The sequence below is a fragment of the Numida meleagris genome, chromosome 25, assembly GCF_002078875.1.
Source record: "Numida meleagris isolate 19003 breed g44 Domestic line chromosome 25, NumMel1.0, whole genome shotgun sequence".
Classification (NCBI taxonomy): domain Eukaryota; kingdom Metazoa; phylum Chordata; class Aves; order Galliformes; family Numididae; genus Numida; species Numida meleagris.
Genome location: NC_034433.1, coordinates 628,325 through 654,439, shown reverse-complemented (window position 1 = coordinate 654,439; position 26,115 = coordinate 628,325). Strand labels below are relative to the sequence as shown.

At 53.2% G+C, this 26,115-nt stretch overlaps 1 protein-coding gene across 3 annotated transcripts; it reads right to left on the bottom strand.

Moving 5' to 3' along the window:
• On the bottom strand, positions 425-24,663 carry LZTR1 (leucine zipper like transcription regulator 1). 3 transcript variants are annotated; one of them, XM_021377169.1, is made up of 21 exons: positions 24,435-24,663; positions 24,297-24,359; positions 24,001-24,057; positions 23,411-23,490; positions 22,932-23,040; positions 22,420-22,503; positions 21,067-21,124; positions 20,312-20,451; positions 19,929-20,130; positions 19,294-19,377; positions 13,556-13,666; positions 13,208-13,300; positions 12,250-12,345; positions 11,034-11,217; positions 9,043-9,212; positions 7,088-7,244; positions 6,261-6,387; positions 5,060-5,209; positions 4,771-4,876; positions 3,845-3,925; positions 425-1,205 (listed from the first exon to the last, which is right to left on the bottom strand). In XM_021377169.1, the coding sequence occupies exons 1-21, from the start codon at positions 24,608-24,610 to the stop codon at positions 1,089-1,091; spliced, it is 2,445 nt and encodes an 814-aa protein (XP_021232844.1). In that variant the 5' UTR covers positions 24,611-24,663; the 3' UTR covers positions 425-1,088. The 3 variants fall into 3 exon arrangements, with proteins under 3 accessions (XP_021232844.1, XP_021232847.1, XP_021232846.1); XM_021377172.1 differs by lacking the exon at positions 19,294-19,377 and adding an exon at positions 16,778-16,924; XM_021377171.1 differs by lacking the exon at positions 19,294-19,377 and having other exon boundaries at positions 24,435-24,662.

The window sequence follows — 26,115 nt, the reverse complement described above, 5'->3', positions numbered from 1 at the left end:
TTCATTACCCTGAAGCGCCTGGAAACAATCCCCCAGGCTGGCTCTCATTTATCTGCCACCTGTGGATGGACTCCTGAGCAAGCCATCAGCTGGGGGAGACCAGGTGGTTCCTAACGCCCTTCCCTGGGATGAAATGGAGCAGTTCAGTCTGCCCCAGCACTGCCCATGCAGGACAGGGCTCTGGCTCTCACCCTCCATCCCTGCCTGCTCGGGGCTGCCTCGCTGGCTCCAGGACGGATGGGGGCTGGGAAGGGTGCTGTGCCTCCATCCACCTTCCTGCAATGGCAACGACTAACCCAGACACTTGAGCTTAAAATTAGAAACAAGATGTAGCACAGATACTTATTTTTAACAAAGCGACCTTCATCAAGCCGAGAGTTCTTTTTGCTTAATTTTTTCCAAAATGAATGCCAAGTCAATCATATAATGCAGGCAGGAGACATTAACTCTTTATTAATATATTGATTTAGAAAGGCTTAGTGAGATAGGATTAATGGATTTGATGGTCAGAAAGGACCATAAGCTTCTAGTTTGACCTGCAGCAGAGCGTAGGCCTGCACTTTCTGCAGCCCACCAATCAAGGCAGTTGCAACAGGGCTTAGCTTTTAATCCACGCCATGGAGAGTCCCTAAAAAGTCACTCCACCCTGGTCCGACATCAGCTCCCTGCTGACACCACGCTCTGCTCCCAGTTTTGTTACGCCTGACTTCCACTTGCAGCCCCCAACTGTTTCAGGTGAAGTTTGTTTAATGCTGTTGGTTTTAAACAGTTCTTTAAAATATGAGTGATTCTTTTCTTTTACACCATAAAAGTAACAATGGGACTCGGAAAGCCCCCAGAACCACCTGGGATAAACTCATTTCCTTAATGCCTTCAGCATTACATCTGTGTAGGAGAGACCAAACCCTTGTCCATGAAGGAACAAACCAAGCAAATCCACGGAGTGCCAGCTGTCCAGCTCCGGGCTGTCTGCTACCCTGCGCAGACACTGCGAGCAGCTCAGTACGGAACGGTAAAGGAGCGAGCCAGCCACAAAGTGGTAAGGGTTTTTTTGCAGAAAAAACAAGAAGTCCCATTATCAAAGCACGTCATATGTCTGAGCCCACGGCCGCGCACTGGTTGTCTGAGATGTGGTTAGCTAACGACTCTATGATGTCAAGGAGGAGTGGCTGACTTAGGGAGCGGAGGTTTGGCAACTTGGAGACCTTCAAGGAAAAGAAAAACAGAACAGAAAAACACCAAGAAATTAAAACCCTCCCCAAATGGCAGCCGGCGTGCCGCTGTCTTACCCCCACCGCCCCACGAAGCGCTCAGCTCAATGCGAGGTGTGAAATCCCAGCTGCACCGCTCGGGTGCACGGGGCCCATGGGAGCGCACCTCGTCACTTCCGCAAAGTGCAAGGCCGGCGCAGAGCGCTGCTGGGGGGAAGGGAGCGCAGCACAGCAGGAACGCCGAGCCCAGCACAAGAAAACAGTAATTACTGCTCCTAATGACAATTCTGCTGTTACCGGATGCAAACGAAGCGCTCCCTTGAAGCGGCGCTGGGCACCAGCACAGCCTCGAGCTGCGGAGTCTGTTTGTCTCCCGTCCTTCTATCCTAGCACCGGAACCGGCCGAGGATGGGATCTCACCAACCCGCGTGCTGCTCCGGAGCCGTGCTACCTCAAGGCAGGGCCCCGCTCAGCACCCACACGGGTTCTCCCGCAGCCCAAGCAGGCCGCTGGAGCAGCAGCCAACAGAAACCTGTGCCACAGCAAACACGCGAATCCCCAGCACACTGTGTGTTCTCGGGGCCGTTCGAAGCTCAGCTGCTATCACAGCGGAGCTCCGCACGCCAGTAATCCCTGCTCCTGTGGTTACCAGCACCCACACCCAGCCCTGCAAGCAGACGCTGCCCACAGCCCTGCCCGCTTACCCAGCCTGCAACCAATCACCTCACTGTACACAGCAACCTGCCCAAAGCATAAAGATGTTCTGAGCATCTTTGGAAACCCAGGAGGGGAACCGCTGAGAACACCTTCATAGAGAGCACAGGATAACGCTGCCCAGACTCAAGGGCCGTGAGGACTGGGAGCAAAGAGACGCCCATCACAGCGCTGGGAACTGGGCCCGGCAGCGGGAGGCACACACCGAGATCAGGGCTGGTGTCAGAGTACACCCAGACACCTCAGAGCAGCACTTTTATTGGGGCTTTCACACAGAACTGACACACGGGAGCCTCCAAGCAGCTCTTCCATTGGAGCTCTCCCTGTGGGGAAAACTCTTTTCATGTTCTAAATCGAGGACAGCGTGAACCAAACCGGGGAAGGGGAGCTCACAGCGGCCTGAGCCTCGTGCAGAGGGAACAAATCAGCTCTGAGAGCCTGCAGCGTGCATGGGAGCGGAGCAGCGAGCTCTCCTGGCCGGCCACGCACGCAGCCACGCAGCGCTGGGCCAGAAATCACGCACCGCAGCTCCTCGGGCCAAGCACAACCACTGCATGACTGAGATTTCTCGCACATCTGCGTGACAGTCCCCCAGCCACATGTTGGTGGAAGCTGTTCTCACAGGCACCAGTTTAAATATAAAACTTTTCTACGTATTCTGACTAGTGACGATGAGTACAGTTGAGCAATACCCTGCAGTTTGGGTCTTTTTTCTCTCCTGAAATGCTGCAATATTCGTTTCCCCCCGTACATTCTGGTGAGCATCGCTCCAAGCTGTTTGTCTTCCTGTGGCCCCCACTGGGAAGCCAAGGCCCCGGGATCTCAGCTCTCGGGGACTACAGCACATTACCCCAAAGCCAAGAAGCTGTCCCGGCCCCTGGGCCACGCTGAGCTGAGCCCCTCTGCAGGATTTGGGGGCCAGAAGAAAACACGGAAGGTAAAGGCAGGGCTGAGCCTCGTGCTGAGGCCCCTCAAGCAGCAGTGGGATTCCTGGATGCTGACCCCACTCTCAAAGCTTTTTATGCACTCCAAGTGATTTCTGGATGTACACTGCATTGAACTCGGGCAACTGAGGTGTTAAATAAGGAGGCTGAACACCCCCCTCTGACTGTCCAATCTCCAGATGCTGTCTGGACATAGCAGAGCTTCATGAACTACTGGCATCCACAGGACTGTGAGATTGAACAGAAGACAGACCCCGACCTGCACACCCCCTGTAGAATTAGTACGGATGTAGGACCCAGAGATCCCAGCTCACAATCTACGATTTACCTACAGATTTTGGCAATGCCAACAGTTGTGCAATGAGCTGGCAGCGTGCTGGGAAACTCTCATGGAGGGATCCTCTCTCACATGAACAACACAATGACAATACCCCCGTTCTCTCCAATGCAGATGGGAATATCAGCACGTCAGACTCGTGACCATTCCTTATCACCCACATATCCAGACATGGAAACCACAACAAGCCCAGCCAGGCCACGCTCATCTGCCTGCTGAGCACATGACAAAGTAACATCTATGGCAGGGAGAATGCTTCAGCAGAACTGTGCCCAGCACACTCGTAGCTACTAGCGAAAGAGAAACGTGCGTGTTCAGTACACGCCAAGCTTATCTTGTATGCACAAAAACCCAACGATTGCATGGCACAAAATTAACAGCTGGAACAAGTGGAAATGGAAGCAATTCTGTTTTGGATGGTCTTTGCATTTCCAGACTAGGATATTCTAGTCTTTTATTTATTGTTCATGTGAGAAGTACGCCTAGCAGACTTGTCAGTGAGTGCCAAGGACACGCAGCCATGTCTCAGCTGTCTCACATGAGGAAGAATGAAATGGATTCCTATGTTAACGTGTCTTTAACCAACGCAGCGACAGAGGACAGCAGCTCTCAAAAGCCCCAGAAAAGATGCAACCAACCTTGGTGAACTGGTGAACAATGATGTGCAGGCAGTGCCTCTTCATGTCCAGGGCCTGGGTCTTGTCAGCTGCCTCCAAAATCTAGAGGAAAAGCAAAGGCATGATCTTCCTTCTGCGCTGCTCAGACATACAGTGCACAAACACCGCTCTGATTCATAGGAGAGAATTCCTCCGAGCTACGGAAACGTCGATGGTTTTCATTACAAACCCAAATCTTTTCTAAACTAATCAGAAGTAAACCTTGCATCTAAAATGTGTGGAGTCTTCATGAGAGGAAACTGCAGATCGGGTTCAGAGCCGTGTTCCCTGAAGTGCCGCAGTGAGACCGCTGTGGGCAAGAGCCAGCAGCAGTCCGTGCAGGATTTGATTCTGCTCACGTTGCAGAGGGCTCAGTTTCCTACCACGCAGATGGCTTTGCTATCACAGAGAACTTTTGTTGCCTTAAACTTTGTTGTCAGATCAGCACTGCTGTGCAAACAAGACTAACGTCACCTGCACAGCGCTGCCTTGGTTACTACTGAAAAAAGGTCTGGAGGTGAGTGCTGAGCACACATCGTGCAAGCCCAGTGGAAAGTCTGGTCCCAGTGCGGGATGAGGAGCTGAACAGGAGCATCCTGGGAGCCTTGAAGAGCACCCCCCAAACAACCCCACACAGGAGCAGCAATGGCAGAAAGAGCCGAAAAGGAACCAGAGCTGCTGGACGGAGTCAGCCCGGGCGCTGTCCTCGGGGCAGCCCCATGGATGGCAGCTGGGAAACAGCTCTGAACCCGGCAGTGCCACGTCACCCCCCGAGAGGGGAGTAAGGCTGCAGATACAAGGCAGCACTGCTCGCTGGAAAATGTAAATCCCAGGCCCCCTGCATCAGACCCTTAGGCCTCCCTGCATCGAAGTGAAGCAGCTAATTAAAGCTAGCTGGGGGCAATTACCTGGAGTACGTTCTCCACCGTAACATTCATTTCCAGATTCTGCTTGCAGTACGCTTGCAGTCTGTTGTTGGAGAAGCCGTAATAGTAAGGGGCAGCAAAGAGGTAGCTGTTATCCTCATTAAGGGAAAAAACGTAAAGCAAAGGGAACGGCGCCGGCTGTGCACACGTTGAAATGCAGCTCTTGTTGCTAATGCAGCCCTGACCATCCCCAGCCTGCGGCTGGCACTACAGCTGAGTCACTGTACGTGCATGCAGACAGACACTCCAGTTACTCTGGCTTTAAGGATACAGGGAGTCTTCAGGAGGCATGTTTACTTCTCCATAATAAATATATCTAAGCATAGACTCAAACGCTTGCTTGCTGGGAACCATTTCACCTATAGAAATATTCACTTGCCCATCTTCTGGCATGAAGGAACGGAACATGGCTTCAAAGTAACTGGAAAAAGGAAGTAAGACAAACGTGAAGCAGTCTGCATATGGGTGGTTTAACTCAGTGCTGTTTAGAAGCAGCTGTTAAAGCATTGCAGCTCCCGAGATACGAAAGCAGGTGGTAACCTGGGCAAAAGCATCGCTGAACTGTGCTTCATACACGTCTGCCCGTGAGAGCACTCCAGACATAATCCCATCTTCCATCAGCACTACCTCAACTTTGTCTCCATCTCCTGAAAATTGGGACACACGCTGCTTTGATTTTGCCTAATTTGCATAAATCCCAGCAGAAAGCTGAAAGCATTATGAATCTTCTCCTTGCTATCCACGGGCTGTGACTGCCAATCACGCAGGGCTTCTTTTACAGAGCTGTGAAACGTTTCTGGTAAAATACTACGGTAACTAATACTGAATATTATTACTGGGGCTGGAAAAAATTGTGACGGTATCTGCAATAGAAATGTTATGAGGATGCTTAGCGTCACGCAGGCGGAGAGGTGCAGATACACAGAGCACACACGCAAGGGACAGACCCACCCAGCACACCTCACTGCACGCTGAGCTGCTTGCCTCTGCAGCAAAGCACGGGAACAATCTCTCTGTTCTGCACCATTTTTTTCGATGCTCATTCCTATCAGCAGGTGAGAAAGAGACTCAGGTTTCACACGATTTGAAATGGGTGTTCACCACCAGAGCTCCTTCTGAGCTCAGTGGACATCTGTTGCTTTCCACTTCACTAAAACTGCCTTATGCTCAACTCCATTCTTCCTTCTTGTGATTTTACAGATTCTTTGTCTTGCTTCCTCACTTACACGCCCTTTAGAGTCTCTACCATTTTAATTTCCTCCTATCTTTCCCTGCTGGGTATCAAATTGAAAAATATTTAATCATCGTGGCTTAAAGGCTTATTACACTTCCAGAGCAAAGCTGCAACTTACACCTCATGCAGATACAGAGTTCCTCCCTGTCTTCTACCAAAAGCAAGCTGCCCCACCGGCTGCACAGCACTGAGTTTGACACACGCAGCAATTTTATAGTTGTAATGAACAGAGCCTCACCTGGAGCGGGCCGCGAGGATTGCCTTGTGGGCTGGCCGCGGGTGGCCGTCCAAGAGAAGGATGATATCACAGAATTCGATCCCAGCTCCTTCCAGGTAAGCCTTCATGTCCTGAATTAAAGATGTTCCTGCAAGTCAACACAGAAATAGTCAGACACCGCAGTTCCAGCTGACCAGGTGCTACCAAGGTAACTACAGCCCAGCCACAGCTCCATGCCCTCTTTCCTTTGGGACCCTTGGGGTGAGCAGAAAACAGGCCCTTCCACCTCATCCTGGAGCAAAAGGAGCTTCATCCTTCCCCGTTACATTACTGCCTGTCTCACAAACATACCCAGAAGCTCTGCCATGAACGGGGGACAGCACTGAAAGGTGCATTCTATAGTTCATTTTTTTCCTGTACTTCATTTTTTCCCCCATTTCCCCTTGCCAACCCCCCACCAAAGAAGGTGAAACCCTGTGGCTTGGTTACCTTCTACTCCACTTAAACTGCAGGTCTACTGCCTTTTCTTTTAAACTTTTTTTTAATATATCTTTCCATTCCTTCTGCCTCTTCTTTGATCAGAATCAAGATACTTAACTGTGAGAAGAACATGAAAACATTTAACATGATTTCTCATGTACTTCAGTGGGGACAATACTCCAACTGCTGCTCAGTGGGGAAAGAACCGGGACGTTCTGCCTTAGTCTGGGAGGCAGCCTACAGCAGTTCTACCACACTGAGAATCCTTGCTCTGCTGCGGTCTCCTCCTTAGGCCACCTCCTGGACTGAGCAAACCACTGGCAACTCAAAGGCCCACAAGTGATAACTTGGCCAGGCCTAACAGTTACCGATGTCGAGCGGCTGATCGGAATGCGTTCGAACAGGAGGCTGCTGCTTCCGCCGTACAATCTCCACTATGAGGGATGAAGAAAGATGCTCAAACTCCTTCATCATTATTACCTGATTAAAATGTGATTCTTTCACCACAAAGTTCAGGCAATGTTCCTTAAAAAAAAAAGAAGAAGAAGAAGGAAGAATTACTGTTTCCTGCTTGAAGTCATCCTACAGCACATCGATGCCACCACGCTACACTGGTAAGAGCCATCCTCCTCCTGAGCCCCTGCCCATGGATCCCAGTGCTGGATCTGCCAGAGCTTTTCCCTACAAAGCGACCATCTCAGCTCCCACTTGAACAGGAGATGCAGGACAGCTCCAAATACCCAGAAAAACCGACTAAGAAATAACGAGGAAAAGATTAATTGACTCCCATCTGGCTGCTCTGATGATTTCTAAAATAGGAACCTCAAGAGATGAAGCAAACTGAGACTGGTTGCTCATAACAGTGCTTTATATGATTAGAACCCAACATTTAATTAGAAGGGTGAGGAGATCTCTTAACTCTTAAATACCATCCAGTAAGGGTACAAACAGCTTGAAGGATTTCCTTAAGGAAATGGAGTAGATTTTGCCTAACCTTTTCTGTAAAGGTTGCAAACAGTCTGAAAGAGATCTTGCAGGCTCTCATATGCCAAATTTGCTAGAAAAATCAATGTGGTAGAAAGGTAACAAATGAACCAGACCTAATGCTGACCAGTGAAAGGAACAACAAAAAAAGCAGTCCATTTGGCAGAGCAAACCAAGGCTTTCCCTCAGGATATTTAAATAAGCAAAAAATGTAATCTATACCAGCTCACCATAAGGCGAGTACAAAATTAGGCCAAGGAATAATTACTAATTTCCACTTTCTGCCATAGTGAGTTCAGCTGGTATCTACAAGGATCTGCCCGGGACCCACCGGAAACAATGCTTTAAATAACGACTGGGATGCCAGAAAGAGCAGCCTTCCGCAGATGGCACCCAGCCACGAGGAGCAACGGGCGCTGAGAAGACAGGATGCCAACCCAAGACCATCCTGACAAAGTGGAGCGGAGTGGAAGAGCCCCCGCCGCCCTGCTGGCAGCGAGGCAGCCTGCTGGCCTGACCTTATTGGCACCGCGTCCCCCAGTGCTGAGATGCTCCACGGTCCTTCGCACCAAGGGCTGTGCCAGTATCCACGTACCTGCTGCTGACTGCTGCTGTGCTCCTAGATGCCTCTCCTTTGCCCAAATTCAGTGCACAGTGCCCAAGGAAGTGCCGATGCATACTGCTTTGCCTAGCCCCACTCTGGTTTAAGCGTCAGCTTCGGGCCCTGCTGTTTTGCACAGGCTGTCCCAGTCAGCACTGCACGATTTTGCACTAACTCCTGGACTTGGGTGGAGAGCTGCTTCTCTGCAGCTAGAAGCAGAATTGGCTCTGGCCGCTCTTGGTGGGATCCAGACCATCACAGCAAGAGCATGGTCTGAAGGCTGGGGGTATGGGTTCTGCCTGGCATTTCAGCAAGAGCCTAAGAGCCCCACCATACAGAGAGCTGCCAACACACCAGTTTTCAGATCAAAGGCATAAGAACAGAGTTTAGTTTTTCATCAAATCAGGTGAAAGAATCTGTTAACAGGCTCTGCATTAAACCCTGGGACCAGAAAATGCACTGGTTCCATCTCACCACAGCGAGAGTCAACTGGGGAAGAGACAAAGTCACTCTGCCCTTTATATCCTCCAGGACAGATATGCAAAAATATCACTTATTGAAAAAGCTTACATCACATCCACAAGCTCCTGCAGTAAAATCCATGCTAACGTACACTCAGGCAGCTATAATTATAGGGAAGAATCAAATTTGCAAAGCTGACAGCTTTTGCAAAACATTAATTACATCAAAATTTTCTTTAATTTCTTATCAGTTACTTTGTATGCAAAATGTGATTACCTTTAGCTGATCCAGCTGAAGCTTGTTAGCATTTTCACACACAATGAGCACATTCTGCAGATCTACAGATGCTTCAATATACTGAAGGCAGAGCTGTTCCAGTCGAGAGAGCTTGAAGTTTAAGGCTAGCTTGTACACATCCATAATGAGTAACACATCCTGCACATGACCTGAAATCACAAGAGAGAAAAACCCTTCCTGTAGTACCAGAGCTCACTAAACAAAAGGAGAAGCTTTCTCAAAGCATTTCTTCTGACTCAACCCGAGTATTCAGAACAGCAGAACGGGCAGCAATTGGAAAAGTATTTCTGTGGAGAATAAAAAGTTCCACTGCCGCTCAGACTGAACCGAGAGGGGATGCTAAAAAAGAAATGAATGATCTCCCAGAATGGAGGTGTGAGGCAGCCACCCCAAAAGAGTTTCTGGGCAAAGATTTTGTGGCAATTTTTCAAGAGCCTCCAAAGAAAAGGAAGTCTCTAAGCACAGTGACAAGCTCGGAAGCAGCAGCCTGGTTCCGACGTGCCCAGCAGCCGGCAGCTCGGCGCAGCCCTCGGGAGCCGGGCAGCGCTGGCAGCCAGTGCCCGGATCCCCAGAAGCCCTCCCAGCGTCGCTGCGCGCCGGGCGCTGCAGGCCGCAGGCCGGCCTAGGAGCCAGGGCTGCACCGTGCAGAGCGGCCGCGGGGCCTGGGCTGACCACTGCGACGGGGCCACCGAGACACGGCCTCCAGGAATAATCCTCCCGTCTCTGCTTTCCTCACAGGGGATCTCTGGCCATCTGCTGTAACTACTTTTTGATAGAGAAAAGCCTTCTTGCATGTTATTTGGCTTCCCGGTGTCTAATAAGGAAAATCCCACTTGATAGGCGTGCCAAGTGCCATTAGCTCAGCACAGAGGATCCCCCAGGGCGCTGCCCTCTGAACCCGGGAGCAGCCAGGAATACACAAAGTCAGGGTGGGACCACGGGAGGATCCCAGCAGAATGGTAATGCTGCAGGAAGGTAAGCACTGGGGAGAACGTCTGGGGGGGCAGGGAGGAGGGCAACCCGCTGCCCAGCTACAACAAAGAGAGAGGTTGGGTGTGATAATCCCTCCTTTGGTCTGAGTCTGTCCTGCAATGAACATACTGAGGATTAGGGGAACAGCTGAGAGCTGGATCTGGCAACGTCAGCAGAAGCCAGTGAGGAGGTTCCCTCATCCTCATTAATTAGGCTTTGCAGGGAAAGCTTTGGAACAACTGCTTACAAATTAATATTCTACCGAGGATGATCTTTTCTAGAATAGAAAGATCTCGGACCGAAGCTGAAGCAAAGATTCACCTCCATTTAAACGTCTGCACTTTGTGGCCTCAGCTCCCTTTTCCCCACCAGCTGGAGTTCCCTCCAGGTACCCTACTGCCAATCCCACAGCACAACGGACTCAGCCCTGTACCAGGGCCAGGACTCAGATCTGCTGTGCTGGAGTTGAGAGATCTCTGGCAATTACCTCCTGGCCTCCAACCACTTAATAACTGAGGGATCTTCAATGAATGCATCTAATGGACTTCTTGAGGCGTTCCTTCATCTTGGCATTTTGCAGAGATGATAGATACTGCCTTGCCTGGCCTTTCAGTGCAGCCTTAGTTTGCAGTGGGCCAAACAATAGCAGAAAAAAGGAAATACGCCAGCACAGTCCTCCCAGACAGCCCTCTGCAAGGCTCAAAATACCACGAGTACTGTGCCATGTTGTTTTTGTTTGTTTTGTTTTGTTTTCCCCACCATCACCTTCTGGAAAAATCAAGAGCCTTCCTCTCCTTGATGTTTGAAAAGAATCAGCAGAAGAAGCAGTGCTGGTTAGGATGTTTTGATAGAAATCTGTAGTGTATATATATAATTTTTTAATTTCAGGTATCTAAGTACTTTCAGTTTATCTGCAAATTCCTGATCCTGCTCCACGGAGAAATAAACAGAGAAAATAAAACTGCTGTTAGCACTCGGTGCTTATCCTGCTGCCCTACCTTTGCGCGGGTACTTTATTTTATCCGTGTACAGAAACTGCATGAGCACCTCGAAGGGCTGCGCCTCAGCCTCTCGGATGGGCACTTCCAGCAGCGGCTGCAGGCGGCACAATTTGACATTCCCACCAATCCCATCCTTCTGACACGCTGCGTGTCCCTCATCTTCAATATCTTGCTTTGATTTCTAGCGAGACAGAAAAAACACTCGAGCGTGGCAACAAGGCTGCGTTAGCTCACACACATCACTACTGAACCAAAGGAAAGATCCTTCTCATCACCGCACAACGATCAAGACCCAAGACCTCGCTATCTTCAAGATTATGTCCCAGATAATAAGTCATTCGTGTGTATTACACTTGTTTGTTCCATGCCACGGATGGGAATAAATGTTCATTTATCCCTGGATACATGAATGGACTTCGCTGAGCTCACACTTCTGTCCCCAGCAGTGACAGCATCACTCCTTGGACAAGGCAGGAGGAGGACACCGAAGCAAGTTCCACAGATCCCTGCATTGCAGTGTCAGAGCTCAAGTGCTGCACAACAGTATTCTAAGCTGCTCTGTTACTCCCAAGTTTTGCTCTGACAGCCTTTCCTAATGATGATGAAGCTGTGGGGTGGCTAAGCAATTAATTATGGAGCAATGAGGCACCCATATGTCTTACTGTAGGTAGTGTGCTACCATGTGCTCAAGAACAATAACAAGTTTCTGGTGAGAAGCTGTGAGTAAAGCTGATGGATAATGCTCCATACTCCAGAAAAATCACAAAATACTGAGGTAAAAGACAGAGCCAGCCTCAAAACCTTAATGCTGCCTTCCCTCTAATCCGTCTCATCTTGTCGGCCATGCCCCGTGACACGCAGCACTTGCCCTCCCCGGAGTGAGGAGTATGCGCACCTCCCTAGCTGTGCTCCACAAGATTAGAACTGAGACAGCCAGGAGAGCTCCAAGAACCACACCGCCAAATCCAGATAACTGGATCAGCCTTGGCTCCTCCATGTTCTGCCCCTGGCCTGCCCTGATGCCCATCCAGTAGTCCCTGTTAATACTAATTATCCTCTTTATTTTACAGGCCCAAGAGCATCTTAGCGTCAGATACTGCTTTGCTCCTACATCTGTCTCAGCATATATTCTTCTTTTCCTAACAACCTGATTTCCCAAACCGGGCAGAATGAGCCCTACCTTGCCACACTACGACTTCTCTGGAGCACTCACCTGCTTCAACCTCTCCCTTGCCTGCATGATTTTCTTTTTCAGCCACTTGCAGCGAGCTGTCACAATTGCAGTATGTCCTCGGACTCGTTCTTCCTTCTGCCAAAGGAAGAGGCAGAACGCACATCAGGCATTAATTCCCAGATCACACGGCGGTGGCAGATGGCAGCAGCACCAGAAACCTGGGCTGTACTCCAGATCACCAAACATTTACTTAAAGTTAGAATGAAAGGCAACCCTGCATCTGCTCCTCACATCCAGGTGAAATTCAACACCACTTTTCCCTAAGGGCTGAGCGATGGCAAACACCATTTGGAAAAGTCTTTGTTACGGTCGCTGAGCAGAAGCTGCTGCACAGGGTCCACGTCACGGGCCTGGCATCTCAGTGCCACATCTGATTTCAGTCTGGATTTTAGTTTTCAAAATAACACTATGCCTGTTTGCTATTGTTCTTCATGATTTATTTATTCTGTTCTCACTCATAATCTGTTTTGTTCTGTTCTTGAAAGCATCATCTGATCCCCGTAAAACCTTTAATAACTTTTTAGCAAAAAAAAAAAAAAAAAAAGTGCAGTTGAGTTCAGATTTCTCATGTTTTTCATTGAAAACGTTCTTATTTCTCTGTGCTGCTTTTCCTCACTCTATCTCGGTAATCAAGAGTCAATGAAGTGATATGGAGATCTGCAGAGCCCTTCCCAGCAGCCAGCTCGTGTCACCTCCATGCTGCAGACTCACTGAGCTCCTTCTCTTGGCAGCTTCATAAAGCTACCAGGATTAGTGCAGCTGACCAAACCAGGTCACCCGCAGCAGCAACGCTGCTCCTCCAGCCACATTCACCCGGCTTCCAGCACCATCACTGCACGACTTGCTTTTTGCACCTATGTGCTACGTGAGCAGTCGCAGCCCTGCTGGGACCCTCTCTTCCCGTCAAATCCAGGAGTTTTCACTAAAATCTACTCACCTCTCCCAAAACAAACTCCAAGTCACTGAACTGCCTGTTTTCCCACAGCCTTCCATAATCTTCATGCAGAGTGCACTTTGGGTAACAAGAAAACTGCAAGAAAAATAAAACCCCACATGAGACGTTTCTGTTCATTTCAGTCGCCCATATCCAAGAACTCTTATCCCCGTGTCTGCTCACAGAGCAGCTCTCAGGAGCTTTCACAGACACACATTCATCTCTGACGGCCGAGTCTGAAATGCAGAGGAACCCATCAGGGCACGGCGAGCCCGGGAGGAGCCTCCGAGCGGAGCTGGACGCAGAGGGACGCGCACAGGACGGGGTGGAGGTGTGAGGCTGCTGACCCACCTGGAACCTGTACATCTCCCCGCTGCGGATGTTGTTGTCCACCGTCCCACCGAAGATGTACATCGCGTCCGAGATGACGGCTGCAGCGTGGAAGAGCCGCCCGCTGGGCAACTGGGGAAAGAAACGGACAAAGAAGGGGGAGGGAATAACTAGAAGCATCTCTTCTTTTCCTCCGAGAAAAACCATACGCAACAGACCAGGAGCAAGAAGCGCACCACGTTATGTGCGTGGCCTGAAGCAACACGACCACGTGCGCCCTGAGAGTGGCACCGAGCGACGGGGCTGCTTCCTAGGACACAGCTCCCAGCCACGCGCAGCCCCTGCACCCGGTGCCAGCCCTGTGTGCGCGCAGGGCTCACGCAGCACAGCGGCACCAACCGCCCTGCTCGGCAAAACCTGCGCCCCAAAGCGCAGCCACAGAGCCAGGCAGCACTGCAGGGAGCTGCTGGTCACAGCTCTTGCACGGGACAGCCCGGGAAGAACTAACACACGGCCCTCAGGTGCTGAGAGGGACTTTAGCCTGGCTCCACCAGGCTGTTGTCTTTTCCAGGGAGCAAACCTCGTGGAACCTTCCCCTGCGCAGTAAGAACCCTCGGGTGTCAGGAATCTTCTCCTTGTGTACGTCTTTACAGACACTGCTCAAACCCCAGCACGAAGCAGCACCGCGCTCCCTGGGCACACATCCCTGCCACGAGGACGCTCCTCACCCCCGCTGCGCTTCCCCCCTTGCACGACGCTCTCACGCCCACTGCTGCTCACCACGTTCTCACACCGCAGTTTCCTTACACTGACTCAGCCCATTTTCCCTGCTTTTTTTTTTATTTTAAAAACGCGATCCTTCAGCTTCGCTTTTAACTCGAACGCGTCGCTCATCCTAAAGGATTTGCAGTTCAGAAACAGCCTTTTCATTTCAAGAACACTTTTGGTTTTTTCCAACTGGAACGTTTTCACAATTATTGCCAGAAAGGAAACGTGAATCATCAGAATATTTAATCTCACTGTATTTGCCAGTCACGGTGCATCCACCTCCACCAGCCAGCAAGGATCCCTACAACAATGGTGTTTCATTTGCAGTGGTTGGTTCCAGAGCCCGGTAACCAGCACCTTGCCATTTACTAATTAACTTCAGCAATCAACACAAGTCTTTTTAAACACCCGTACTGCATTTTGGAACCGAATACAAAGAGAAATGTAAATATTGAAGGATAACCCAGAAAAAAAAAACAAACCAAAACAGGAAGGCCGTGCACAGTTCATCAGAACATTCTGCACCGAGGGCTTCAGGAATCGGAGCAGAACTCGGCCAGCACGGAGCTCCCACTGCAACCACAGCTCGCAGCGCTCTGCCCACAGCACCACGGCCCCACTGCAGCACCACAGCTCTGCCCACAGCACCACAGCCCCACTGCAGCACCACAGCTCTGCCCACAGCACCACAGCTCTGCCCACAGCACCACAGCCCCACTGCAGCACCACAGCTCTGCCCACAGCACCACGGCTCTGCCCGCAGCTCACTGAGTGCTGCGCAATGGGCTCAGCATCCCCGGAGCCTCCGCTCAGGACTGGGCGCTCACCTCCTGCTCCTGCAGCGTTTCCTTTCCTGCAAAGGTGCCCCTTGCAAACCAAGGGAGCTGGGTCCTCACGAGCGGAAACGCAGCAAGGAGAAGATACTCAGAGAAAAGAAAGGATAAAAGCAGAAAGGTTCGTTGAGTGCAGGAGCTTAAACAGCTGCAGAGAAGCACACCAGGCTCCACGCTCCCCAGTCCACCAACGCCAGATGCCAGAATGTCCCACCCTATCTTCAGTTTTTTGCTGGGAGACCTCCCAGGCTGACAAACCAGCTGCTGAACACGTGCACGCCAAGCACTGTTTGCAGGGAACAGGTAGGGAATAATGTGTGTCCTGCTAGCCAGGACAGGCAGCAATCCTGGGGACTCTGCAGGGCTAAAAGGAGACGAGGGAATTTACAAATACAAAACGGGGCCACAAAAGCTGCCGGCTGCGTGCAGCACCAGCAGAGCAGCACGGGGTCCTGCAACTGCGTGGTCTCCAACAGCAGGGACAGGCACAGCGCTCCGCTCACCACCCGTGCACGCTGTGCAGTGCAGAAATGCACGGGCTGGCCGGCCAAGGGCTGCAACCCAGGCAGCGTAGAACCGACCTGAAGAACGGAATCTGAGCTTCTGTTCTGGGCAGGGTTTTTTGTGCTCGTGTTTTCTGAACTACTGCAAGAAGCTTCACTCCTTGTACCCGTGCACGCAGCCCAGTTTGGTAAAGGAACCCCAAGGAACGGCCATGCTCGTTCTTACTCAGCACACACACGAGAATGCAGAATGAGACACGCTGCCCCCGAACGCATTTGGCACCTCCAGATCCCACACTTATCTCCCAATTATCGTGAGCTCCATACTTTATTAGCAGTGCTGACAGAAAGAATTCTCGACTCAGCCCTGACAGCTCTCCAGACACACTGACCTGCTTCATCTGTTGAAGTGCTTTCCCTATTTTAGGTTAACGAGATTTGCAAGCTCAAGATGGAATCTTTACTTTCAACAGCAGAACCTTCCTCCTTCCCTCCCCATGTCTCCCCAGGCCGCTGCCATTTTCACAGCTCCTCGTTCAGCTCTCCGTCCTTTGGCATCCCCTGCACTCAGAACTCAGCTCAGCTCCCACTCCAGACACCACAACCCGAGCTCGTCCTGCAGCTCCTCAGGGCTCTCACCTGACTCACAAAGCCGTGCCTCAGTTCTGCTTCTCCCTGCGCTGGAGCCCAGCAATCATTCAAATAGTGGAGACGAGAGCCCTGAGCACCAACTCGGGGCTGATTCCACCTACTTTAAAGTTAATTTAATTAAACCTGTACAAACCCCCATATAAACTCATTGGCTTCAGGGTTAACCTCACTAGGAACACACTCAGCTTTACTTGAAGTCCTTAGCAAATTAAGTTGAATCAATGTAAAAGCAGAATTAAGTCCAGTGAGTGGTTCCCACCCAGGGGCTGGTAGCAGCTTTCAGCACACGCTGCAGAGCTCATGTGCAGAGCCAAGGCTCAAAGGTTCTCAGGCTGCAGTTTAAGGTGAGAAGGCTCAAGGTAAATTCAGCGAGAGAAAAAAGGAGCTGAGGAGAGAAAGCGTAAGAGCGGAATTGATTTCTCTCTCCTGGAATAGAATTCAATGTGCACCTCTGAAGCTCTTCCACTTCCAAATGTTTCTTTCTTTACCTCTGAGGCTGCTGTGGGTGGCTGCTTACCTGCTGCTGTGCCGAAATCTAACCCAAACACAGCCCGGGATTTTTTTAACCCACGTTCTTCTGAGGGCAGGGAAGGAGCTTCCTCTGCTCTCTCAGCCACTGCTGGAAGGACACCAGGCTACAGGACTGAAAAACAGCATCGTGTGAAAGCAGGGAAGGAGGCACGAGGCTGAGCGGGGCCCCCGGGCCAGAGCTCCCACAGCTCCTCATGCAGCCACAGCACTCAGGATCAGCCCAGGGAAGCGTGGCACTCTCGTCTGGAGCCCCTGAAACTGGAAGGAAACCGTAAGCTCCTACAGGACCGACCAGGAAGGCAGTGCCAGCAGCCGGCTCCGCTCACGAGATGCACTACAGCATCACAGAGCAGCACAGGACTCATGCAGATGGGCAGACAGAGCTGTGGATATTCATTAGATTCAAGAAAGCTTAAGGATTAAAAATATTTTCATGTGCTGAGTGTCTACATAATCTACATATTTTTTGGGCAAAAGGGGAAGAGAATAATGTCATAGTGAAATTTCAATATTACAGGTCTGCAATGTATAGAGAAATAGAATGCAGCTGCTTCAGTTCTTCACTGGAGCTCTCCTTAGGAAGCCATTCCTTGCAGATGAAGGCAGTGGGCTCGTCCATCCTAAATCACAAAGGAGCAGCTATTGCCAAACCCAACCAGCACATCCCCAGCACACAACGACCACGCTCCATTGGCTTCCTTCTGGGACCCCGCAGAGTATTCTGGGATGGAATCACCATAGCACTGCTTTCCGATCTCCCCCTGACTTCCTGCACAAAGCACTCAGCAGAACTGCCTGGAAGGAGCACGGAGCTGAAGCCCAGAATCTGGGGAAGCTTTCTTCCCTGAGACCATCACGGCCTGCTTTAGAAGTAGTGAAGAACATCCCCAAAAACCTCCGAGAAAATGTTCCAATTAACACCGCCCTCATTCTGTGCTGGACCTGCAAACTGTCCTTCCCTCCTCTCTTTCAGTCTCAGTGTGCCTAGTTTCAACTCCAAGCCACCAGACTTTGCCTTATTTCCTACCAGGAGATTAAAAAGCCTCTGCTCCCCAGGCAGGCCAGCCAAGAACGCGTTTCCCAGCCTCCCCTGCAAAGACCACGCGGTGCAGCTGCCCCACTGCGCATCCCAGCCCCCAATCCCCCCCACACTCCTGCTCTGCACAACCTCCCTGCTCTGCCTACACGAGATGGTCCACATTACGCTGGGAGCTGCACCTAAGGAACACAAGGGCAATGCATCTGTGTTACTAAATGATGCTACTCTATGTCAGCTCGCACAGCCAAAAATACCATTAGCATTTCCAGGCCTTTTCCATTACAGGGAGCTTTTCTCTGCTACCCACAGTGACTGAAGTTTTTAAGTCATTGTTTCCAAGGGCATTCTTAAGGGAAACCGTTAAGCAGAGAGCACATACCCTGCTCCTAGATGTGCTTCTTTGCATGTGTGCTGAAATACACCGCTGGTCTGGGCCCACCTTAACGAGAAATCCAAATCACTGCAGATTTAATCATTAAGAATCGAGCCCATTAGAAAATACCAGGGGAAAGCTGTGATTTCCTGTTTTCTTTCAAGGTCATTGACAAAAGTTTCAAACAATGCAACGCACAGGAATGGTCCCCGAGGGACCAAAGCGCAGCAACCACTCCTCATTCAAAATCCCATTTCCTATCTTTGGTTATCAAACTTTATATCCGCGTAATGTGAGTCATGGCAGCGCTGCCCTGTGCCAGCACCTCACCCTCAGCGAGCTACAGACACAGACGCCTCCTGCCCATCACCCACACAAGCCCAAACTTTCTTTTTCGGGGAGAATTCCGTAATAAACATCGCAGAGAAACGATACGAGCACAGACTGGACAGAAAGGAACCGAGGGGTGCAGCAACCCCAACTGCAGTCACTTCTGTAACCTTTTTCTTTAATAAACCTTGCCTGTCTCAAGATGTCTCTCCAGTTTGCTGAGCACAAACTCGAAAAGGTCACTGCTGTGATGATCTGGAATTTAAAAAGGTGTTTTCTGAAAAGGATGCAAGGCTGAACGCTGCACTTCCTTTGCAATCATACAAACCATCCGGGGACTGCGGGGTGCTGAATTGTATCTCCATAAGCAGAACCTGGCAACTGGTTCATAAGCAGAAACTGGCACCCTGGCAACTACAGGGGCCACATCTGAAGGCCGTGAGCTCTGCTCAGGGGCCTCACTGCAGGAATTTGGGGTTTTGTTCCAGAACAACCTTTCTTTTGCCTGAAGACACCTCCATGGGTGTAAGTGCTCTCTGCACAGGGCGGCCGTGGCAGACTCGCCCACGGTGAGATGAGTTTAATCCATCCCAGCTGCCCACAGACCACGTCACAGCGATCCACCCCACGACTGTGCCTCAAAGCAAAGCCAGAGGAGGTGAGCAGCACACGAACCTCCCGCCCTGCTTATTTACAGAAGAAGAGAAAAAAAAAAAGCTCGGAGCTTTCACCGTCAGAAGCGCGTGTTGTTCTTGGCTTCGGAAGGCCGCGCTGTGAAAGTGGAGGGCTGCACACGTTGGGCATCCAGAGCTGCTCTGCCGGGAGTAAGAGGAGGAACTTTGTGAACGAACCAAACCGCGGGGCAGCACTGCAGCCCGCAGGCAGCTCTGGCCAAACCAGCAAAGCCGCGTTCGATCCCAGCTGATGTAATAACCACCCCTGCAAGGGACAAGCTCCATCCCTGCAGCCCTCCGCAGAGCACGCAGCCACCGAGTGCTGCTTCCCCATCCAGTCAGCACCGCCGCTCCAAAGCCAGGAAACGCACGGGTCAGTGCAGGCTTCACACGGCCGCCCTGGCTCTGCACGCTGGGAAAGCAGCACTGCTGGCAGCACGCACCTGGAGCGGCAATGCCAGCGCACCCCGAGCACAGCACTGCAAAGCTCTGCCATCCCATCACACAGACGTGATGTCTGCCACAGGGGGAGCTCGTTTCTCATTTCTATCAGGGAACACTCGACCCAAAGCTTGAATTACAAACGTCCTACAGCGCTTTAATGGTTAAAAACACGTCGGTAGCCTGGCAGCAAAAGATGGGTCGAGAAAGATGGGAGTGTAAAAGGCAGGAAGGAAAGCTGAGGGTTTTACCTCGCTGTCGGGGCTGGGCTGGACAACCTCCCAGGTCTGCGAGTCCACGTCGTAGCAGTGCAGCTCGTTGGGCAGCGTGTTGTCCGCCGCGCCGCCGAACACGTAGAGGTGCCGGTCGAAGGCGACCATGGTGTGGCCGTAGCGGCGCTGGGGAGGCGGGGGGGAGCCCCGCAGCAGGTGCTCGGTGGGGATCCGCGTCCAGCTGAGACACCAAGCAGGGTGAGCCACCACGGGACCACAGAGCCGGTCACAAAGTCTCACAAAGACAGCCCCTATCTTACTTAACCCACCCCTGCTGGTCACCAGAGGCAGCACAACAGCTTCGAGTTCACCCGCTCCTAACTCAGCGATTACTTTTGCACCGTGTAACCGCCCGCACTTACATTTTTTCCTTGAATTCAAACTGAAAGAGATTGTTGGTGATCTTGGCTCCGCTCTGCCCGGAGAAGACAAACATCTTGTCTTTGCACACAGCCACGGGAAAATTGCAGCACGAAGGAGGGATCTCACCGCTCTGTTCAATCTGAAAGACAAGGATGTTCCACCAGAAACGTCGCAGCACGAAGCTGCACGCACCGTGTGTGCTGCAGGACCATGCAGCAGCTGCAGATGGAGCACGGGGCAGCACGCTCTGCGGGCAGCCAAGGCTGCAAGTCACCAACAGTGCTGGGCTCACAGCTTTATTTCTACTGTGGGTAAAAAGACACGAGGCCGTACTTGTAAAGCCCCGGTCACTGTGAGGATCAGGAGCCTCTTTGATCTTGCTAGCCAGACAGCAAGTCATAGAGTCATAGAGCCATAGATCACTATGGTTGGAAAGAACCACTGCAATCACCAAATCCAGCCCCCAGAGCTCCCAGTCAGTGCCAGGTGTCAGAATGGGAAGCGTGGTCCTTGTGGAGGGGCACAGCGAAGCCACCGCGGGCGCTCGAGCTCCAGCTCCAACACTGACAAGCAGAAGTCACGCTCCCTTACATCACCCCTTTTCCAAATGCACAAACAAAATTAAATCTCAGCTGTTTCTGAGCTGTGTAGCAAATACTTTCCAAAGAGAGAACGATGCAATCTAGATCAGGGGATTTTAAACAATTGGGGATGAAAACCGAAAAAGAAAATTTTGTGTTGCGTCAAATCTTACCTCCTCCCAGCACGTCAGCTCTCTATCCTGCAGGCCGATTGTCCACATATCATTTAACCTGTGTTACAAGACACAAAAGTCCAATTGGAAACAGTTCGTTTTTTGCCAGTGTTAGCTCCTGGAGTTTAAAGCACAGACACTGGTATCAGCATCCACAGTCACAGAACCATAGGGCCAGGAGGGACCCCTGGAGACCCCCAGTGCACCCCCACCCATGAGCAGCTCCCAGCAGCATTCCTTCTTCAGAAGGAAAGAATCTCCTGCTGGCAGAAAACACCAAGCCCTATTAGAATCTTCCCATTCTGTAGCTGGATGTTGCACCACCACCTCCATCTGCCTCAGCACCTTCTGGCGACTTACACAACAGCTGCACACAGCAGCACTGCCTGCAGCTTAAGGACCTCAGGAATTACCCATGTGCTGACCCCTACTCTGAAAACACGAAGGGGATGAAGGGGCAACCCAACACATCGCTGTATTGGGCTGAGCGTCTCCCGCTGCACGGAGCTGGCAGGCAGCTACAGATGCGTCCTCTGCTGCATCCTGCCTGCAGGCTCACGCTGCACCCAACACAGCACAGCTCCCGATCCCAGACCCCCACATCCCTCAGTCCGGGCGCAGAGCCACAGTGCCAGCATCCTTCTGCCGCCGCTCCTCGGGACAGAGGAACATCCACCCGCTGCCCCAGTCCCTGCAGACTCAGACGGGCTGCTTGAGTTGGCAGCTCCCAGCGCACACCCATCTCCATGCCCACAATGCAGCCCTTGTGCGGCAGCACAGAAAACTCCTCGTCTTCAGCGAGCCCAAAAGCAGAGCGTGCTCAGCACCGGCTCCTCCCCGAGCAGCTGCAACCAAGCACCAGGCTCCCCAAGCTGCTCAGCACCACTCACTTCCAGCCTCTTCTCATCCAAAGGGTCAATCTGAATAACCCTGGGATTTCGGCGCAATGTCCCACGCCATGTCACGTATTTTCAGACACAAAGCTCGCACGCGGCGTTCCATCGCATTACGTGACTTCACAGAAAACCCAGGCTTTGATCTGGGAGTTCTCAGCAAGAACAGAAGGCCCATGGACGGCACCTTCTAGGAGATGCTCATGTGACAGACTGCCAAGATCATTCAGCATCTTTGCAACCACGCGCCGCCCGACTACACCTCCACAGCCATTCTGAGGCGCTCGTTTACTCTACTTGAACATGAACTGGCAAACTGCGAAGACACGATGCCCAGCACCAGCGAGGCTCTGCAGAGCTCCTGCTGGGGGCTGCGGGGACTCGGTGCACGGACACGTCTTACAGAGCTGAGCTGGCGGGGACTGGGATAGCACAGGGAGAGAGCAACCCCAGCACGCACCGTGCGTTGCCGTCGTATCCCGCAAAGATCCACAGCTTATCGCTGTACACGGTCGCACCGTGAGCTGACCTCGCCACCGGCAACCTGCAATGGAGGAGAACAGCTCTTAACCACTGACAGAAGAAGGATCTGCACGAGGTGAAGGGCAGGGCCAGCAGGAACAAAGCCCGCGCACCGACTGCGCCTGTCAGCCCCCAAACGCAGGGCAAGCCGAGGATGTTATACTCTGCTTCCACAGCTGAACTATCCCAATGGATACAGGAGGGGGAGAAATAAACTCTTTGTCATGCTTCCAGTATCCTGAAATATTTTATGTAAGACAGCAGAACAATGAGCAAAGAAGTGGAAATCTACACGTTATAAAAACCCTGCGTGTACTTTTGTGCAGTGAAGTGGAAAACGTGAGATCACGGAGCTCTAGAGCCTTGTTTGGGGCAGCGTGGTAGGGGCAGCCCTGAGATCCAGTGCCCCCAGCCACCCCGACGATCTTCCTCCTTGTTTTTTCCCCTTACCTTCCTTCAGTCTTCCACTCTGTCCACTGCCCGGTTGCAAACTTGTACTCAAAGAGATCGTTTTTATTCTTCAGATTGGAATTGGAATAAATGTCTCCAGTATAACCACCTGGGCAACGACAGCTTCGTTAGACAGAACACAGCACGCACTCTGACACTCGGTACATGACAGGAAAACTGCGGGCCCCACACAGAGAGGCTGCTGTGCTCCTGGATGGCTGCAGGCAGGAGACTCCTCCACTCCTCCCCCCGCAGAAGCACTATGGCGACGAGCTTCAAGAATCCATGTCTTCAGACAAAACAGCAAAAGCGGTTCGAAGCTAAAGCTGGAATCACAGCCAGCCACGGAAAAGCCCCGGATTTGTTACTGAGTAAGATGCTTTGATGCTTCCTAAAAATATCGTGTTCTTTTTAAATGGAAAAGCACCAGCACAGGTATCATCCCAAACACGCAGAACCGCAACCTGCCGCTGCCTTACCGAACACAAACATGCTGCTCCCATAGACCACAGCGGAGTGGTGATACCGCGGTGCTGGCGGGGTCCCCGTGGTAAAAGCCCTGCACGACATTTAGAACAGCAGCAATCAAACCCCCTGCCGTGCTTCACACGCTTCGAGCTGTGACGCAGGCTCAACATAACTGTTACAAGTTATCTGCTCTTACTGAGCGTTCTCTTAACTACATCGCCTGGGATTACAGGAAGCGCTGTAAGCGCTGATGGCGTACAAACACAGCAATGCTGAAACCCGTTTGGAGGAGATACCAAGCGAGGCGCAGGTGAGACAACACCACAGCCTGCAGCGCCCGGCATGAGGGAGCGGGGCCGAGCTCCGCCGGCCGCACTGTGCCCCGCCGGCCCCAGGGGCTGCAGCAGCCGGGCCCGCTTTGCTCGCCGTGCGGCTCCGTGCAGCGCCGTGCTGCCAGGCGGGAGCCGGGCCCCGTAGCGGCCTAAGGGCCCCGCAGAACGCCCTGCAGCCCTCGGGCTCCTTCCCCCTCCTTTCACAGCCGGGCCAGCGGTGTGCAGGAAAGAAGCGGTGTCTCCCAGCAGGGGAGCGCGGTGCTGCCCACCTGCACCACGAGCAGTCCTTCACGTCGAAGCGCAGCAGGTCGTTCAGCATCGTTTTCCTGCGGGGAGGAAGCGGAGAGGAACCGCGGAGGCTGCGGCGCTGCTGGGGGGGGGGGGGTCCCTCAGATCCCCTCCCCGCGCCCTCAGGGCCCACTGCCCGTTCCCAGATCCCCTCCCCAGGGACCCCCTCCGTTCCCAGCGCCCTCCCTGCAGGGCCGGGCCCCGCTCCCCGTTCCGGGCCCGCTCCCCTCGGGCCTCTCCCCCCCCACTCCCACGCCCCTTCCCCTCGGGCCCTCACCCGTTGTCCCCGCCGAACACGTAGATGGCGTCCCGGTATGCCACCACGGTGTGCTTGCTGCGCCTGCGGGCGGCACAGAGCAGCGCTCAGCAGCGTTCAGCGGCCGCCGCCCGCCCCTCCCGCCGCCCCGCCGCTCACCGGGCCCCCACGAACTCGTCGCAGGGCGGGAGGCGGCGCCACCGGTGCACCGTCTCGAAGGGCCCGAAGTTGAGGGTGAGGTACTCGACGCTGTCCGAGCAGCTGTGGTCGAAGTCCACGCTCGGAGCCACCTTCGAGCGCCCCGCGCCGCCCGCGGGGGTCCCGGCCGCCGCCATGGCCCCGCCAGCCCCGCCGCACTACAGCTCCCGGCGTGCCCCGCGACTACGGCTCCCGGAGCGGCCGAGCGCTCAGCGCCGGACTACAGCCCCCAGCGTGCCCCGCGCCGCGGCGAGGCGTGGCCCGGCGGCGGCCGGACGCGCTGCGGGGCCGGGGGTCGCGCGTTCGAGGCCCGCGGCGCCGCTCGGGCTGCCCCGCATCGCGGCGTGAAGGGGCGAGCCAGGCCCCGCGCCCTGCAGCCCGCTCCCTGTAAAAGCAGAAGCAAGGCAGTTTTATCCGTTAAAAGCTTTTATTCGCTAATAATAATAAAAAAATTACCAAGAACAATACTTGTGAGTACGCATAAAGTCTCATTCCAGTCACATCCGCTCTATTACCTATGTAAGTTACGCTCTGCGCCCACCCGAGCTCCGCGCCGTGCTCGGCAGACACCGCCACCCCCACGGGCACCGACGTGGCCGCGTCCCCTGCGGCCCAGCCCCGCCAGCAGCCAACGCCCCGCGCTGTGCGGCCTTGGGGCCTGGGTTCGTTTCTTCCCGCCCGCAGAGCACGCTGAGGTGTCCGCAGCTCCGCCGTCCTCAGCGACCGCCCGGGATGGGCGCAGCGCCCGGCGCAGCACTGTGCTGCGGGGCGAGGAAGAAGGCGGGCAAAGCAGAAGGGCAGCGGTGCACACCAGCGGCTGCACCCCGGGCTCCTTCACGCCTCTCACACGTTCGGCCCCTCCGCTACGCAGCTCCAGTCACGGCCTTTCTTGCCAGAACAGCCTCACCGAGCGCTGCCAGCCCTGCACCCAGCACCCGCCGGGCCGACCCAGCCCCGCGGGGCAGCACTGTGCCCTGGGCCGCGCTGCTCCGCAGGACGCGCTTCACCCCCAGCACACGGGAAATGCCACACAACGTGCAGCCAACACGCCCAGGAGCCCCACGGGCACCGCACAAACTGCTGCCCAGCATCCAAGACTTCCCTGGATTCCTCCGCTGGGGACGGGGAACGGTCCCAGCAGTGCCGGGCTGCTCCCGTTTCTCATCTTGCTTAAACCTGCCGTCCAGCCTCACCCGCCTGCAGCCAGCCCAGCAGCAGCTCCCCACAGCCCGGCTACACCTGAACGAGGCCCTGTGCGCTCCAACCCAACCCAGGCACCCAAATGGCAGGTACCGCTCAGCTCCGAGGACAGAGGGACAGACGGACAGCTGCTTCTGGGCCCTGCTGCCTACACGAGGCAAACTCCGACAGCTCTTTTCTCCCCCATTTTCTAATGGGACATGGAGTCTCAGCTGGCTCTGCTGACACTTGCTCTCTGCTTTGATGCAGTACAGCTCACTCTGGCATCCAGGGGGGAACGCCAGCTACAAAGACGGTCCCGGCCCTTCCCAGTGAAAGCTGAGGGACACACAAACATCTCAAACAAAATTCAACTCAACAAGGAAAACGTTTAGGTAGAAGACAGAGCTGCGCCATTCCCCCCACAGGGAAGGCCAGGGCACAGAGCTGGGTTATACACCCT

What these genes read in the sequence shown, in the direction of transcription:
- LZTR1 (XM_021377172.1), bottom strand. Translation starts at nt 24,610, where the DNA reads ATGGCGGCGGCCGGGACCCCCGCGGGCGGCGCGGGGCGCTCGAAGGTG. An exon ending in TGGAGTTTGTTTTGGGAGAG is followed by an intron (nt 12,346 to 13,207) that starts GTGAGTAGATTT and finishes TTCCTTTGGCAG; the next exon opens with AAGGAAGAACGAGTCCGAGG. An exon ending in AATAAAGTACCCGCGCAAAG is followed by an intron (nt 9,213 to 11,033) that starts GTAGGGCAGCAG and finishes TTGTGATTTCAG; the next exon opens with GTCATGTGCAGGATGTGTTA.